This window comes from Neodiprion fabricii, chromosome 4, assembly GCF_021155785.1.
Source record: "Neodiprion fabricii isolate iyNeoFabr1 chromosome 4, iyNeoFabr1.1, whole genome shotgun sequence".
NCBI lineage: Eukaryota > Metazoa > Arthropoda > Insecta > Hymenoptera > Diprionidae > Neodiprion > Neodiprion fabricii.
In genome coordinates, this window is record NC_060242.1 from 27,015,843 (window position 1) to 27,033,545 (window position 17,703).

General features: G+C 34.6%; 4 protein-coding genes across 11 annotated transcripts; 2 read left to right on the plus strand and 2 right to left on the minus strand.

Annotated features, from left to right (window-relative positions):
- The first annotated feature begins 144 nt into the window (after nt 1-144).
- On the plus strand, nt 145-7,762 carry LOC124180806 (annexin B9-like). Of its 3 annotated transcripts, none has more exons than XM_046566612.1 (7): nt 145-279; nt 600-659; nt 1,335-1,716; nt 3,239-3,391; nt 3,514-3,687; nt 3,897-4,078; nt 5,800-7,157. In XM_046566612.1, the coding sequence occupies exons 2-7, from the start codon at nt 630-632 to the stop codon at nt 5,851-5,853; spliced, it is 975 nt and encodes a 324-aa protein (XP_046422568.1). In that variant the 5' UTR covers nt 145-279; nt 600-629; the 3' UTR covers nt 5,854-7,157. The 3 variants fall into 3 exon arrangements, with proteins under 3 accessions (XP_046422568.1, XP_046422566.1, XP_046422567.1); XM_046566610.1 differs by lacking the exon at nt 5,800-7,157 and adding an exon at nt 7,548-7,762 and having other exon boundaries at nt 146-279; XM_046566611.1 differs by lacking the exon at nt 5,800-7,157 and adding an exon at nt 7,548-7,762 and having other exon boundaries at nt 262-299.
- Nucleotides 6,892-17,015, minus strand: LOC124180807 (DNA repair protein RAD51 homolog 3-like). Of its 5 annotated transcripts, none has more exons than XM_046566615.1 (9): nt 16,537-17,015; nt 16,362-16,465; nt 16,180-16,286; nt 15,943-16,070; nt 15,751-15,857; nt 8,587-8,735; nt 8,247-8,375; nt 7,898-8,080; nt 6,892-7,818 (listed from the first exon to the last, which is right to left on the minus strand). In XM_046566615.1, exons 2-9 carry the CDS (start codon nt 16,462-16,464, stop codon nt 7,786-7,788), a joined length of 939 nt encoding a protein of 312 aa, XP_046422571.1. In that variant the 5' UTR covers nt 16,465; nt 16,537-17,015; the 3' UTR covers nt 6,892-7,785. The 5 variants fall into 5 exon arrangements, with proteins under 5 accessions (XP_046422571.1, XP_046422573.1, XP_046422572.1 ...); XM_046566617.1 differs by having other exon boundaries at nt 16,180-16,268; nt 16,713-17,013; XM_046566616.1 differs by having other exon boundaries at nt 16,180-16,268; nt 16,537-17,012.
- Nucleotides 8,742-12,355, minus strand: LOC124180800 (protein asteroid). Of its 2 annotated transcripts, XM_046566594.1 has the most exons (2): nt 11,885-12,022; nt 8,742-11,694 (listed from the first exon to the last, which is right to left on the minus strand). In XM_046566594.1, the coding sequence occupies exon 2, from the start codon at nt 11,674-11,676 to the stop codon at nt 9,688-9,690; it is 1,989 nt and encodes a 662-aa protein (XP_046422550.1). In that variant the 5' UTR covers nt 11,677-11,694; nt 11,885-12,022; the 3' UTR covers nt 8,742-9,687. The 2 variants fall into 2 exon arrangements, with proteins under 2 accessions (XP_046422550.1, XP_046422549.1); XM_046566593.1 differs by having other exon boundaries at nt 9,466-12,355.
- On the plus strand, nt 12,377-15,643 carry LOC124180803. The gene has a single exon (XM_046566596.1). It carries the CDS (start codon nt 12,715-12,717, stop codon nt 14,014-14,016), a length of 1,302 nt encoding a protein of 433 aa, XP_046422552.1. The 5' UTR covers nt 12,377-12,714; the 3' UTR covers nt 14,017-15,643.
- Nucleotides 17,016-17,703: the final 688 nt, after the last annotated feature.

The window sequence follows — 17,703 nt, forward strand, 5'->3', positions numbered from 1 at the left end:
TTAAACTTTTATGGGTAATTTGGCGCATCTAGTACTTAAACGAATGTCGGAGCTGTGCTTCTAAATATTTATAGTTTCGAACGTGGAATGAATGTTCGTGAGCGAATCCGACACCCGGTATATCGAAGCTCGACATAGTGACAAGCTTAAAAGCGCGGGTCGGCGATGATCGAGAGAAGGCAGGCATACGTGGAAGTGGGTGTGACTACCGACTCCTAGTTGGTTTGGAGTGGATCTGTGGAGTAGCTGGGAGTAGCGCATTCACCGTTGGAACGGAAGGTAACGTTTGTTTCTCAAGCGTAAGATTAATTATTATTATTATTATCGAATTTACTACCTCGAAATTTATGCGATCGCGGCTAATCATTGGCGTGAGATTTGAAAATTGTATACGCTAAAGTACAGACGTTGTTATTTGTTATATTTTAACTCAACGCGTGATTTATGAAATTTTCTTCCTCCGATTTATTTCTTCGGATTTTATCTCCTATGTCCTTTTCAAGGTGTCACAAATGCGTCATCGGACTGACGTACATTACCATGAATTGATGACTCACGAACCGGCGTTATTATAAATACTATTACGTATTGTGTTTCAGCTTGCACAAGTTCGAGATAAAAGCAACAAAATGTCTCAGCAACAATACTATCCTTTCAAGGTATTTATCTGACATCTTTATATTCCACATTTCAAATGATTTCCATGGGCGTTTCTGCACGAGCCTGACCCACTTTCGATCTTGTACTTACTCTTTACACTGTAGTACCTAGCACCACAATACCATGACATAATTGCGGTATCTTGATTTATAATTATTTCACGCGTCAATACAAATCGCGTGCACCTTGAGCATTGACTTGTTTTATGACACCTACAGTTTCCATGTAATACATACGTTCATCCCAGCAGCTAGTAAACCTGACACAGAAAGTTCCAGAACTTTTACTAAACATATATTATACGAAGGATAATTTTATTCTACACTTTTTTCTCAAATAATTTTCCTTTTCCTATTTTCAAAGTCAACCGGATATAGCATCAAGAGAAATCAAAGAAATTTTGAGGACACAACTAAAATATCAGAACATTACCAGAATCTTCTAAACAAAATTACTAAGATCGCTTGACACTGCATACCCACTTCTCCGTCACTATTTTCTTAAATATTTTCTCAATCTTATCACATTAATCTCTTAGAGGGAGCAAAGTATTTGGAGTTAATAAGGAATATTAATCTGATAGCCACTCATGGCAGCTCGATTACTTTATAACTGCTGTGTTATGATCTGTCACAAAAACAACTACAGTTGATAACTTCGTCGTGATATTTCAGTGTACACCTACCGTGTACCCAGCAGAACCCTTCGATCCCGTTGCAGATGCAGCAATTCTGCGAAAGGCAATGAAGGGTTTTGGTACTGATGAAAAAGCAATCATCGATGTGCTGACTAAGAGAGGAATAGTTCAGCGTCTAGAAATTGCAGAGGCTTTTAAAACTCAATACGGAAAGGATTTGGTCAGTGATTTGAAGGGTGAGCTCACCGGGAAGCTCGAGGACGTCATCGTCGCTCTTATGACTCCACTTCCCCATTACTATGCCAAAGAACTTCATGACGCTGTTGCTGGACTTGGTACCGATGAGGAAGCGATCATAGAGATCCTGTGCACGCTGAGCAACTATGGAATCAGAACCATTGCTGCCTTCTATGAAAATTGTAAGTCTTCCAGCTTCATTTATACTTTTAATTATATTCCATTTCTTCATATCCCTCAATCAAATCATTTTACATGTCTCACCAATGACTTTTCTCTGCCATTTTAAACAATATCAGGAACCTGAACTTGATTATTACTTGAAATTTGGCAATATAAATAGAAGAAAAACAGACATATTCACTGGGAATTTTGTTGAAGCCATTTTATGACAACCTTTCTCCCGCTAGACTATCATTCGATAATTATAATAAAAAATACACTAGATATTCAAAGCTAATTACTGTGTTACGTGTGAAAATATTATAACAAGCGTTCAAAGTGACTGTTACGCTATATATATATCTGATACAAACCTGTGGTATGATGTCATTACTTTTTACGACATACCCACTCACTCTTCAACGTATTCAGGGTTACATGTATAGTTAGTTTGTGTGTGAGTTGGTTGGGTATTTTCTGTACATTAGCAAGGTTATTCAGGAGTTTGTATCAACATTAGCACCGGATGCATGTAGATGAAAGAATTATAGCCAGTTAATGTATTTTTAATTAGGATTGAATGTGAGATATTGTCCTTAAATTAAGGCCGATTTTCTAAACTCGTAAGTTGATACTAATGATTGTTTGCAAATATCATTAAATGATGAATATTTAACTACGTGAAAGAAAAATTTGCAAAAATTTAGCTGCTGATCATGTTTTATCTTATCTGGTCACATCGCACATATTTATTACACTGAAATAAATTCACCAAGTTCTGATTACTTTAAGTAAAGCAAACAAGTATATGTATACTTGTCTTGGCTTGTGAAGATGCAGGTGTAGTATAGATGAAAATGATGGATATAGAGCGTGTTGAACTACAGGTGATAAAAATTAATTGCTACGACATTCAAAAACTAGAAAATTTAGTTTGGAATACTTGATATTTTGATACTACAATTATAGCAGTGTTAAAGCTATGAAGTAATCAAATATGTAATACGTGCAACGATTATTACTGAACACCACATTTAGATACATAAATTTGACTTGATTGATTGAAATTGCTGAGTCCTCAGATCATATGTGCTTGGTAAAACATGCATCTAGAATATAAAAGTTATTATTATACCTCTGTACTATATAGAATAAAAGTACTATATGATATAAGGTAATAAAACAATCAATCAATGTTTTTTAAATTCACCATTTTCCATTCTCTTGATTGTTAGCAGCCGGCACATTTTTAATGAATTAACTCATCACTAAGCAATCCTTGCACTACTTCTCAAATATCATTTTTAGTATTTCAACCTATGATGTCATCTTCACTACTGTGTGGTTAAAATTAGAATTTCATTGTGTGTACTCAGCTTTTTAAAGCAAGAAAATATTGTTATTCTGCAGGTTTCTTGTTAAAATATCTTGCAGTCATTCAGGTAAAATTTTACAACGCAAAATACTCACGTTGGTTAAAACGATTTTTAAATTTGTCAATATTATTTCGTTTCAAAAGATTTTTCTCATTATTCCTTCCAGTATACGGCCATACTTTGGAAAGCGACTTGAAGGGTGATACCTCAGGACATTTCAAAAGATTGCTGGTTTCTTTATGCCAAGCCAATCGAGATGAAAACCAGGAAGTCGATGTGAGACAAGCCCAAGCTGATGCCAATGCTCTTTATGAAGCTGGTATGTCTAGGGTTCACATATTTGTGTGCACCAAACATAATTATAGCCACTTCAACGCAACATTATTAGTGCACAGTTCGCATTAAACCAGCAAATGTGATTTTCCATATATTCTATTGCAGGTGAAAAACAATGGGGCACTGATGAATCACAATTCAATGCTATCTTGATTTCTCGCAGCTACCAACAACTGCGACAAACTTTCCTTGAGTATGAAAAATTGTCTGGTCATGATATTGAAGTTTCTATCAAGAAGGAATTCTCTGGCAGTATTGAAAAAGGACTTCTGGGCATTGGTTAGTAGTTTCCTATTGTTATGGATAATTCAATCCATACAGATATAATCATTTGTATACTTGTAATATTTAACCTTCTCAGCATTCATTTGGAAAATTATTGTTTGAAATACTCCAGTAAAACGTCTATAGAAATTAGTAACTGTTACATTGTTACTCGCAAAGCAGATGAATGCTTGTATTCAATAATTAGTCTGTTCCTTTTACAGTAAAGTGTGTCAAGTCAAAGGTGGGGTTCTTCGCCGAACGCCTGTATGCCAGTATGCATGGTATTGGAACTAAGGATCGCACTCTGATCCGTATAATCGTTTCACGCAGTGAAATTGACCTTGGAGATATTAAGAAAGCATTTGAGGACCGTTATGGAAAATCACTTGAAAGTTGGATTGCCGTAAGTGCTATGATTTACAATTCATTATTGATGTTGCATCTGTGGTATTAATGAATCATTTCTACACAAAATCTCTTTTCTAGTTACTGCATGATTGTATGTAACATAATTTGGAGCATCAAAAACTAAAAGATCAAATCATGTAAGATGAAATAAGCTAGTGGTTGGCCACTTTTGTTCTTTGTACTCTTATTTTTATCTCACCTATCATTAGAAGTTAGCGTTCACTTGTGTGACCATAAAATTTCACACTTTATAAAATTCTATCACTTTTATTAAGCAATGTTCTTAACCCTACATTTTTCCACATAATCACATATGCTGTTTTGTTAGTTTATATTTATAGTTTCGTAACGCAATTACTTTTGTAATGAGTAAACAAATAATCAATTTTCATGTTCAAATGACTGTGGTTGACCACTGGGCCGCATTTTTAAACTGGCTAAAAACTAGCACATTCGCCTTATAGTTACTTCAAGTTACTAACATCTATTGCACATGTACAAAGCCAATACCAATCATAATTGCCTGCATTTTCAGCAACTCGAAATCGTAATCGTAATGTAACAGTTGTATTTGAATAAGTCGTGTTCCTGATTAGTGAAAAGATAATCACGTCAGGAAGTGGGAGTTTATCACCGATAGTCGGTTTTGTGATTTGTTGAAATTGATTAGGTTATCAATTGATGAATAATTTCAGGAAACCGCAAAAAAAATTTAAGTTTATTCTATACTTACATCTGTTCGAAATCGTAACAGGAGTTGAGAAGTCTTTGTTAAGAAACCCCGAAAATTAGATTGTGAAAATTAGTCTATAGATTATTTCTATTTTGAAAATTTACGTATAAAGTATTTAAAAAAATTCACAGAATGATAAGACATTTCGTAACAACTTATTCACGCTACACTCCAATATTACACAATAAGAGAGTTATTCACTTCTTGTCTCCAGAAATATGAAATCTGGAGTCATTAAATGTTGCAACACAGACTTACATTTATTGTTAACACATACACTGGGTACTAACTACTCATTTCTACCTCACTAGAAATAGTAGCTTTTGTTATACGAATATTCTCGTCATCCTCCATACACGCGCACGGTTGGTGTGTTAAATTCTGACTGCCTATCAAACGGGAAATACTCAGTTAGGATCATCAGAATTTAAGATGCATGGCATATTACAATTTCATTTGAATACACTAACTGAATAATAAAACACGTGCTATCAGCATTGAACAGTGAAATAAAAAAAATCACTCAATGAAGTAAACTACTGATACTCGTTAATCATAGTTTTGGTTTCCAATTTGTTAAGCAGATCGCGATATTTAGATTTTCGCGTCTACCTACTCATTATTGGTTTGTGTGAAAAGATCTAAACTTTAGTAGCTATCAAATGTGCAGCACAATCTTGTACTCGTCCGCAACATGTATTGAATATAATTTTTCGGTTCTTAAATTTCAAAATATTTACTGATAATGCAACAAAATACTGGACAAACTTTCATGGAATGTATTCTGGAAACTCAATATTGCGGGTAAACAAAATAATAAATGACATCAGTGGTAGTGTATTCTCTCCAGAAGATACAAGTTTCACGTAATATTCCTTTTGTGTCAGTAAGTTCGAAAAACTGTTATTTCTGAAATGAAATTACACTTCATGACTATTTGTTACCATAATTAATTGAGTAAGGCGATTGTTTCTTTGTTACAGGGAGATACGTCTGGCGATTACAAGAAGGCTCTGCTCTCTCTAGTTTCCACATAAATGTGATGAAAATTGAAAACGTTCCCTAGCTTTTAATATGTTCACTATCATTCGACTTGAACCAGTCAAAATCTGCCGCTTTGATAATAACATTGAATTCCACCCAGTGTTATAGACACATGTAAGGTTAACTGCCAAATTGAAGCTAATCTCTCAAACTGGCTGGTCAAGCAAAGCTCAGTAGTTTCCAGAATAAAATATTTTTTACGCAATTTACAGTTTTCGAAATTGTAAATCACTTTGAATGTACATTTCATCGCGCCAATATTTATAAAAACAAAAATAAGAAGCGTGCTGCTTTGATGTTGCATAAGTGTCGTAAGATAGTATTGAAGATTTATAAAAAGTAAAATATTATAGAGATTAGAGTCTTTATTTCCAGGTATGTGGTAAACATCTTTAACCTACTGCAATTGCTAATAAATCTAAGCTAATCGGCCTTGGATATGCAAATTTCAGGGAGGAACAGAATTTTCTTTCCTATTTTAAAATCTTATAAGATTTATCTCTAGAATTATTATTTACACGTGCACGAATTATTAATGTGTAATTGTATTCTCTATTCTATATCTTTTTCATCTCTTTATAGACATTAAGTTTCAAGACATTATTTACGCTTGTATCGAATCTCTATACATGTATGTCACAATATACATATATCTCTCTTTTCCAATATAGATGCTATTAATGTGAAGTGAAGGTTGTATGATCAGAGCAGCAATCTTCTGTTGTTATATAGAATATAATTAAATTTATAACGAACAATTAAATAAAGTATCATTCCATACGAATTATAAGAAATATGCATTAACTTTGGCAATAAGTTTTCAAGTACTTGTCATATTCTAAATATAACTTAATATGTATCATTTATATATCAGTATCATAGATTCAAGTACCCTGAAAACATTCCTTTGTGAAATTTGTTGCCTTCTGATGTATAACTATTCATTGCCTTGTAGACAATATGTGCATTTAATATTCCAGAAGCTAATGAAAAATATGTATGTTAGGTTTATACAATTTTTTTCTGACGCACAAACTTCTTACTGAAATATAATTCCAGGCAAATGTAGATAAATTTTTCCCACACATACACACATTAATATAAAAATAAGTTATGTACCTATTTACTGTGTTTTTGAGAGCTATTTACAATATTTTATATGGATATTATATTTTGCAAATGTGAAATTATTTTTGCTTTCATTGCTTTTGACATTACTTCCTTAAAAAAAATTTATTTCGAGAGCATTTCACTGTCAATGTACAATCTATAGAACTAAATAAATGAAGTTTGAGTATACAACGTTTTGTTATATTCTTGTGATTTAGTATTATACCTATTTACATCCAATATTATGTTAAACTCTATCACTACGATAATTCCGTATGCCATCACAGTTGGTTCTTCTAGAAAGTGAAGGAAGTTAAGCAAATAAATTTTGCGTCCGGTTTGATCAGACATCTATTTGAATTTGCAATTGAACGACTTATCCACATACAAATTATAACCAAAATTCACATTCAAGAAAACTACCGAGTCTCGATTGATTTTAAGTTGATTGAGTGAACAAATTTTAATCATTCGAGAGACTCCATTTGAACTAATAACTATAACTGAGAAAAAAAAATGCATTTTGAAGTCACAGTTCTACTATAGATAAATTGACTCTTCTGTTTTATTCTTACAGGATGACTGTTCAGGCGATTATAGAGACACATTGGTTGCATTAGTCGGTGGCACTGGCAATTAAAGATTGAAATATAGAGTAAAAGGCTGATTATGAATGTATGTGGTTTACAATATTTATTTTGAAAAATTATGGCTTCATATAAAAATGAAATTATGTACGAAAAATTAATATTCACTATGAACTGCATCAAATAAAAAACATTGTGTTACTAATTGTTGGATAGTATAACATTACTCTACATAATATCTCTAATACCACCTGCTGTTACCTGAGGAAACAAAAGATGCTATCTTAGTATTACAAACAATCTATGTGTGCTCATACGTATATCAACTTATCCACCATACCTGAAATTTCGAGGAAACTTCCGGCATTGTAGGAGTCTTCATAGCACGAGCTGCAAATTTATTATCATCTAGACGTGTAAGCATAAATCTTTTATGAACTCTTTGAGCACAAAGCAGTCCACCAGCTGGAACTAAATCATCATTGCCATTGAAAGAATTAACTAATTCATTTGTGATAACAACCTTAAAAAACAACAAAAAAATGACATCAGATACATTTCCAATTAAAAATCCATGTTGATCATTTCAGAAAAGTCACAGCGTTTCCTCATATTATCCTAATGTTAGAATTTTTTATTGTCATGGTTGACCTTCAATCCATGGTAACCCGATATCAGTTCATACTTACAGCCAAATTAAATCTCGTTGCCAGCTTGTTCAACTTGTCCAATATCCTGAAGCATTTTTGTGTGCGTTGTAAAGTGTCCTCAATACTATAGCGACGGAATGACAGACTGTCTACTATTATCAGACGTATCTGATGAAATCGATAACATTCATTACTTAAATATTTTAACGCATTTGTTATTATATAAGTCAAACGTGAGTTTAACATATCTTAAAAACAGTAAAATAGATTGTGAAAGAAACAGTGAAACTAAATTGAGACTGTAACAGTAATTCAAATACTGCTGAATTTCTGCAGTTCAATTTCATTTGTAACTTTGTAATAATTGTTCCTGTCTAACCTGACAATTTTTATCTAGTTCATTGAAGTTTTCCAAAACAGTGGATAATTCATCAATCGATTGCGGCCGAGTAACAATTATATGCTCCAAAATTCTGTCAATGTCAAAGTTCTGGCCTCCAAAACAGACGCGACAAGCTGTTGCCATCTCTGCGAAATTAATTTGCGGATTTAAATTTATGTTGAGCAAAACTTACTACAATAGAACCTCGTTTATTCAAGGTAATATGGGGAGAGCGAACCTCAGACAAGTGAAATCTCGGATAATAGGGAAAACATATATAGCTCAAGCCATCGCGATATATTCCCTTTGACTCCAGAAACGGAACTGTCGCGTTTACAGCTTGCAATGTAATAAATCACTAGGAACTTTTACAAGTTTATGAGTGCTCAAACAATGTAACGAGACAAGACTATTTGAAACGTAGACATAGCGGATGATTTTGTTTAATCTGAGAGGAGAACCAGAGAACCGTATTATCCGATTGTACATTTCGGTTAATACAGAGTGCTCAGATGAGATGAGCATTTCGGATGAAGCCGAACCTCAGTTAATCAAAGATCGGATAAACAAGGTCCTACTGTACTATTTTTTGGATTCACAAAACGGCTTGGAAGCTAGACATTCTTGCTACAATTGCTTCATAATAAATCATTACCTTGAAGCTAATAAACATGTGAAATTAAATATACACAAACTAAATAAGGATTTGTGTCAATAAACACGAGAAGTTACATGAAGTATATATATATACTATATATACTTCAAGATGAAAGATACCTATATGAAGCAAAAGATATCGAAAAGAAAAGTAAAAGAAGTAAAGGATCATTTGTTGAAAAAAATATAACACCCAGGTTAAATTTGTTACTGTGATAGAATATTATTTACATCTGTAACAACATATAAGTTTACTCTCTTTGCAACCCTTATTCTTACTCTATTTATATGGTGACTATATATAAAATTGATATAGTAAAATACATATATCCTTAAGATACTATTTCAATCATTATAAAAAAGGTGCACTTTTGTACAGGTCGATCCATTAACAAATGTACACTATTGTACAAATTTTGTATTGATGAGAGCGATATTCGACTACTCCATTGCATTGAGAACACAAAACGGATTGTTTGGATCTATAAAGGGATGATTATTCTCTAAAATTTCATCTCCACTAGCACAGCTCATGTACTCCTCGTCATCAACTTTTGTCGATTTATTTTTATTTTTACGCCTTCTCTTCTGGTTTACATTATGCTCAAATACTGTGGCTAGAGGTTGTTTAATGGCATTAGTAAGAGTATTGAAAATTTGTAAAAGACTTGGAGAATCTTTAAGCACAACATTTATGTAAGCTTCGATGCTATTGCGCTTCTTAAAGTTGTGATACAAATTATACAGCAATGTACCGTTATAAACTTCCGCAACCTTTGGCTGCATATATGGATACCCAAGCAAAGCATTGAGATGCATACTATACCTCAAACAACTCTGAAACTGTGAAAATGAATGAACAACGGTAACATTAAACGCTTTTGGGCTGGACGACATCTTAGGGTGAAGATTAAAATAAGGGATAAAAAAATTTGCTGCTGAAAAACAGTCCTCTGGTGTGACATATTTCCCAGCGACGGTGAAATTTGTATTTTTTGGAAACAATCCCTTGTCTACCAGAGATTTTCTATTTTCAGCAATTATTTTAATTACATCATTATATTTAGCCTTCAACTTATGTGCTGAGCGACAAAATCCTAGGTTTTGATCTATGATGCCAAACAACATTGAACACAGCAATGCATAAATGTGGCAGCTAGTTACCAAAGGTTCATGTCCTTGTTGGCTCCAATAAATGATGGTGGCCAGATATAATCTCCACTCAGGCAATACGAGATCTGTATTGAATTCTTTTGGAGTTTCCAAGGTGCAAGTTAATATGCCTTCTCTGATGACAAGAGGAAGTGTATTGAGATCCTTCAATGGTGGATAATTGAAAGAAAAGATTTCTTTGCAGGACTGTAGTTGATAGCGAGTTGCTCGATTATTGTCATCTCTTATAACGTACTCTAAATTCTTTTTCACATCTTTTCTGTTCGATGTCAAGAGTTCAAAGATAACGCTAATAATCTTCAAACTTACCAGATGTGAAGCTGGATAAAAATAATCTTCAATTTGTGGTGGGCAAAACAACAACTGGCGATACATCATATCAATAAAATAAGGGGGATATTGTCCTCTGCTGTACTCAGCAATAAACCAAGGTGGAGCGGCGCTACTTAAGAAATTTTCAGTAGATAAATCTACTTCATCATAATCACTGATATCTTCATCATCCTCATCATTGTCATCTTCGTTGTCATTATCATCTTCATTGTTACTGTCATCATGCTCCTGATCATCTTCATAATTGTAATCACGTTTTAAAGGCTCTTCCAGATTTATTGAATCTTCTACAACTTCCAAGCTATTGAAATCCTCTTGAAATTTGAAAGGACTGTTTACTCTGCTTGTTTCTACTTCAGTTACATATTCTTTGGAAAATCCAAGTGGTGCAAGCATACGGGGAGAAGAACTTGTATAACCAGCGATGACTGCTTCCATTTCACTCATAATTCGACGCCGATGTTCTTTTTGTACCCTACTAAGCACTGCTCTTACAGCGCTGTTCAAGGTATATGGCTGTAGCCAATTGAGTAATGCTGCAATTCGCCGCTGTTGTTCGTTGCTATTTTTTTTAGTTAGTTTAGACAATTTCAAATTCTGAAAAAATTGCTTGAAAACGCCTCGTTTAATGTAATCATTGCCTAGCAGCGTGGCGATCAAAGGCAGCAAAGATCTGTCCAAGCCTCCAAAACTATTTAAGAACTTTTCTACTCGATAAATTTTACACCTCTTAACATATCCATTTGTCTTTCGACCTTTAACGTAACCCGCGTCCAGTGTATTGTACGGTATATACAATACTCCGTAAACAAAAAAATCAGAGTCATAACTGAGCACTGGGCAGCCTAGAATCCTAGCAACAGCAGCAATTTCATCATCAGCTTCAAAGGCACACTGAGCGTACTTGACACGCTTCTCATCCATTACATCCCTGAAGACTTCCTTCATCAATATGGGAAAAAATTTCAAACTTTGTGTATGTGTGAAGTATGACGCCATTTTAATTTTAGATCGTAGACGAGAGTATGTAGTTTTAATTTTCTTATTTTCGTATCCACCGTCAATTAAGACAAGTGGAGTAATTTTGCATCTAGTCAAATTATCAAAAAACTCCCTAACGTGTTCTGCATACCTGTCATAGTCACCTCCAAAGGCACAGTTGCAACGGGCATGCCAATTGTAGAGTTGGCACGCTATGCTGTTACCATCTATGACCAAATATGTGTCATGCAATTCGAACGGCTCCAAGTACTGCTCTGAATGCCTCGCGATATAGGTTGTCAGCCCTCGAATTCCCATATTGAATAATTTACTGTATTGTGGAGCGTTTAAATTATATATCTATTTTTTCAACACGTCTTTTCACCACCAGTGTCAAAGTTTCTAGGTTATGGTAGCTTTGTTCGTCGGCAGTCCCCCTCGTTCCACAATTGTAAGAATTTTTTCAGCTTCTGGTACAGAACCGACAGAAGTCACATGTCTCAATAAGCATTATTGGAACCTGTGACATTATTTTCATCTGTTTCTCAACAAGTGATGATAAATGACATAATACACAATCCGCGCCCAGCGTCAACTTGACCATTTTCATTTCTCTCTTCAAGTCAGTTACGAGAGCGAGACGCTCTATCGCCAGCCTACCCTCGTGTGACAGAGATAAGAAAACCGTCCCAACCAAACCTAAGCCACTACCTCTCTGATACCTCGGTTCCCTAGAACAGGGATAGACAAAAATGCACAAAAATTCGACATAAATATGGCGATCCGAACGCAGAATTCTGCCATTTCAGGAAATCTACGCGGCGGTATATTGGCGCGGGTTTTCACGTAAAGTTTATATGTGCGTAGATGAATTCCGGTATACAAGCGTTAGCGGGGCAAAAAAATGTGCTAAACAAAAACGAACTTCTGGAGACGAATCGATAAAGAAAATTTGAAAAACAGAACGAGAAAACTAAAAAGATGAGTGACAATTTGCACAATTTGTATTACTACGCGAACGTGTGCCACGTTTGTAAAACTTTCGGCAAAGAACTGCCTTTGAAACGTTGTAGTAGTTGTAGAATGATATCGTATTGTGGAAAGGTTCACCAAAAACAACACTGGCCACAGCATAAAGACCTGTGCAAAGTGTTGTCAGACATGCTGGATCAAACCAATAGTACGTGTATATTTGGGAAATGTCAAAATCCATGCACAAAGTTATGGGCAAAGAAAAAGAGCAACTTGATGCTACTCGTCCAGTTAAAATTAGGAAGACGTTTGGAACACTATGAAGAAGAGATGTTTAAATTTCCCCGAGTATGCAGTATGTGCCACGATGGTCAGTCTGCGGTATTAAAGGACTGCAAATTTTGTCCAAGTGCTAATTTTTGTCCGCTTCATAAAACAGACCAAATCAGACATACCAGTCAATGTAAAGCACTGAGACTCTGTTTCGACCTAGATATTGCTGGGACTCTATTTGAACGAAAATCGCCTAGGCACGTCGTTCCGTTCCATAAAGAAATGGCATACCTTCCAAGATCGATAAAAGATTTTATACTTCTTTACGTAAATGAAAACAAATCCCTACCAATGTCATCTGAATGCCAATTATTATACAATTCGGAGTATCTCACCAGACCATTAACGGTTCTATATGCAATTGAGAGACTGGAATTTAAAATAGAATCAGCCATAAATATACATGTAATTGGGGCTAATATGGTTGAAGTTGACGGGCTGGATATTTGGGAGATATTGCTACATTGGCTTCCTTCATTGACCACTTTAACGATCGTTTTAATCGGCCCAGAATTAATGTGGGGCAGTGTGAAGCCCAATGTCTGCAATTATTGTGTTTCTAAGGGCATGTGGGTTCACATAGAATTAAGAAACATGCTCTACCAGGATTACGTGACTAGTCAGTGGTATGAGAAACCTGATTTTCTGATAGGTTACAACATGGGTATTCATGAATGCTTGGAACTTGGTTCAGTGAAGGACACATGGACACCATGTATTAAAACTCTGGCTGAGCAAAATTGTCCACTGGTTTTAACTTCCTATACATTAAGCGAAGCTATCGAGGAGCACAAGAAACTTAGGATTATTCTAGGGGATACTGTGACTGATCTTTGCTGCGAAATAAATCCATTCTCAAGTCTTAGGCCACACAGGGATTTCGAAACTGAAGGTGTATTTTATCAGAATCAGTTTATTACTATCTATCACGATCTCTGTCCAGCAAGCATATTTAATGACCTTAAATTAACACAATAAGAATATTGGCGTTATCTTTTTAGGTCTTACCTAGTAAATGAAAAATTCAGGTATGTTTAACGTGAACTAATCGTATTGTGCGATTAAGCCTGCAGTACAAAACAGCGTTTGTATCGCCCAAAAAAGAAAATGTATCAACCTTGCACAGACCAGTCCAAAAACTAATTCAACATACCACAAAATCATTGTACACAAAATTCACTCCAAGCTATATCATTCTACTTGGAACTCTTCAAAATTCATAGTCTTGCAGTTAAAGATGAAGGTGCATCAAAGCTTTGGAAAAAATAAGATTTTCATCTATAGCAACCATTCCTTAAAAGATAAATTGGATAGCAAAAACTAAGCAGTAGCTCAAGATTTGCAAAAGAGTTTCCAATTTTTGGGGAATATTAATAAGGAGTGATAATTTCTTCATGCTGATATCTAAAAAAATATCTTAGGTTTTTCTTTAAACAAAAAGTCCAATGTGGTTTATTAACGTACTTCAACTACCATCTTATAAAAAGAGGATTAGAGTTGCCATTTCTTCAATCACTAGAGAAGACCACTAATGATCCGAACTTATTAGAAAAATTGTAAAATCCATTGTATAATTAGGAATTAGAGACGACAGGAGTTGAAAATTTTTGTAGATGTGTACTATATTAAGCATAATATCTAAATGTAAGACTGATATTTGAAAGAACATTCCCTGACCAAGTAAAGTGATTTACATTCCGTTATAAATTATGAACAAATATTGTTTCACTCCTTGGTAATTCGAACGAGAAGATTAGAATGTTTTTTACCTAATATTTACAAAACGATTCACAAATCATATCCATCCGCAATAAGGTAGATAATACTCTTATGTCAAACTAACTCATATAGCCCAAAAAAAATTTCATGATAAAAAATGGCTCATAGAACGAGAATATGATTGACGCATCTTTTTTTGCCTCCATTCCGCAGTAAAACAATCGTTTCTAGGACAGTATGAGAAAAGAATCAGAGTGCAAAAAAGTGCACTCTTACATTCTAGTATTAAGAAATGCCGTTTTTCCATTAATTTCAAAGCAATTTGGTAAATAGCTAAGTGTCCAGCTACATTTACCTTCTAAAGGATTGGCTGCAGTTATGAATCACGCTGTGTGTGATTGAAATAATTTGAAGCCATAATTAATTATACAATATCTAATAGACTTAATTGACCTGCTTTCTTATTTTTTTTCTTTACTACAACAATCATTCAACAAGCGACTTTTAATAATATTTACAATTCGCAAGACTTTACACAATGCGTATACTAATCATTGTCATAATAGTAGTTTTACTGCAACCTCTGATATAGTATTTATTGTCAACGATATGTACCTAAACCAACTTTGATGTAGCTAGAATTTTACGCCCACAGAAGTTGGAAGCATGACCAGATGTGTTTATGTGATGTAGTTGTGAGTAAATATCTTACAAATTGTACAGAATGGAAAAAATTGATGAAATAAAAGTGTTGATGTTTGATCACATACAATAGAAATTGTAAAAACAGATAACTGGAAATATATTAATTCAATGAGATAAGTTAATGTTTATCTCAGTTAAATGTTCATCATCCAACTGAGGATATTCAAGTACAATAATTACCGATAACATATGCAAAAAATTATTCCAAACCTTACTCGGAATGGGTGCATTTTGTCCATTGCTATTCAATAAATGAATTTAAACCATATACATTGATTCAATTTTTACCTTTCAGTCTTGCGATGCATAGTCCGCTTCTTGTATCTATGTACAAAGTTTGACCACCCGGTCCATTCTTCGATTCGCTCAACTGAACGTTGATGGATATTTGCATACTGGAATTGAATGATACATATTGCAAAGTCTTTTCTCACATTGGATGGTGTGGTTATTTAAAAGCTTATGAACATGGATATCTACCAAATTTGCGTTTTTCCTGATCCAGGAGCTCCGCACAGTTCTGTTACAGTTCTACATTGAAATCCTCCATCTAAAATATTGTCTAGCGCTTGACTCAATGTTGTTATCTTGGGTCGTAGCAATTCTTCCTATAAAACCAACACATATCAATTTGAGATAATTATGTAGGTAAGACAGAAAATCTTGGAACTTTTCTCAAGTAATAAAATATTCTACAACATTCATTATGGCACTCACTTGCAAGATATCCAAAGCAGAGAAGCTCTTGGGTACTTTACAACAAATTCTAGCCTCTTGAATAGCGTCGATACACGTAGCTTCTGAGGCTGAAACAAATTGCAATAATGGTGGATCGGAATGGTGAGAATGAATTGGAAGAATAACTGCATACCCTATGATTTTTTGTACTCATATTGTACCTGATTCATCCAAAATGTCATTCACATAACAAAAGCCATGATTCTTGAGTTGTGAAATAACCGTATCTGGCAATGCAAGACTAGAAATTGGCCGCAACATCATGCTAAAAAACTGACTATCGTTTACGATAATATTCATATATAATCACTGTGCATTGTATATTTAAAGATTCACCAATATGAATAATTACGACTGCCTCAGGGCAGTAGTTTTGAGGTATGATCTACTGGCTTGTAACATAGTTCACAATCAGTGGTATAATTCCTGTAGGTTGCAAAGGTATAAACATGTGTAGCATTCTGTCGCAAGTTCGTGTTCTGACCGTCACATGCGCGCATGCATGACCCTACCTATCAGTGCAGCAGACCCACTGATCTCTATGATTAGAGATCTCTATGATTAGAGATCAGTGGGCAGACACGGCATACGCACTATCTGTTTCCGAAGTCGTAGGAAGACTTGCACATGTGCGCTCTGCCGCCAAAAACCTATTTCTCTGATATAACCGAGCCAATTTACACCCTATCCGTTTAGGCTGACGTGCAATAACGAACGATTTATATTTTTTCCATAGTTGTTCCGTAAAGTACCGCCGAACACGGTCATGCATGACCGGACGCTAGAGGAGATGCTACCCTGGGTACTCGACTATTGCAGCCGCTTTCGCCCATGACTCACGTGATCCATGCATAATGATGTTTATGGTTTAACAATATGACAGTCACCTGCGGCGCATGCGCATACTTGAATGCTCCAAACCATCGAAATACCTAGCAGTTAGCACTATAATTTTCTATATTTTTTGGGACTGACTGTAAAATTTATGCAAAGTAAAATATATTCAGAAATAAAATAAAAAATCGCCACGTTATTTCGCCTCAATACATTAATGCAAGATTCAAATCATCAGTAATGTTATTGTGATGTGTCAGTTGGCTGTACCAAACTACTGAGTACTGGCACAATACTCTGAGGTTTTCGTAGTTTTTTACGCAATAGAATCTCAATTAAAAAACGCTACGTTGCACTAGTTAACAAACTTCATTATTAGAAGGGTGATAGAACGCAGCACCTCATACGAACTGGACTTAATACAACCAATTCTACATGGTTTATTAATCGTCAACAACTAATGACAATCGCAAAAATAGGAAAGTGACCGCGTAATATCAGTAAAATGACTTGGTTGTTTTAATATTGTAAGTTTTTCACCTTTTTCGATACATAAATCCAAATCTCATTGTGATCCACATATTGAGATCATAATGGGAACGTATGATGAAAATCACGCTAGGAATTGAATAATGCTCGAGTTTATTTCAAAATATAAGATTCAAATTT

Excerpts from the sequence above, each read along its gene's own strand:
- LOC124180803 (XM_046566596.1), top strand. The coding sequence starts at position 12,715 with ATGAGTGACAATTTGCACAATTTGTATTACTACGCGAACGTGTGCCAC.
- LOC124180800 (XM_046566593.1), bottom strand. The coding sequence starts at position 12,051 with ATGGGAATTCGAGGGCTGACAACCTATATCGCGAGGCATTCAGAGCAG.
- LOC124180807 (XM_046566613.1), bottom strand. The coding sequence starts at position 16,500 with ATGAATATTATCGTAAACGATAGTCAGTTTTTTAGCATGATGTTGCGG. Across the intron at positions 8,736-15,750 it reads ATGCATCGCAAGACTGAAAG|AGATGGCAACAGCTTGTCGC; the intron begins GTAAAAATTGAA and ends TTAATTTCGCAG. Across the intron at positions 8,081-8,246 it reads CAACGAGATTTAATTTGGCT|GTTGTTATCACAAATGAATT; the intron begins GTAAGTATGAAC and ends TTGTTTTTTAAG.
- LOC124180806 (XM_046566610.1), top strand. The coding sequence starts at position 630 with ATGTCTCAGCAACAATACTATCCTTTCAAG. Across the intron at positions 660-1,334 it reads AACAATACTATCCTTTCAAG|TGTACACCTACCGTGTACCC; the intron begins GTATTTATCTGA and ends GTGATATTTCAG. Across the intron at positions 3,688-3,896 it reads AAAAGGACTTCTGGGCATTG|TAAAGTGTGTCAAGTCAAAG; the intron begins GTTAGTAGTTTC and ends TTCCTTTTACAG.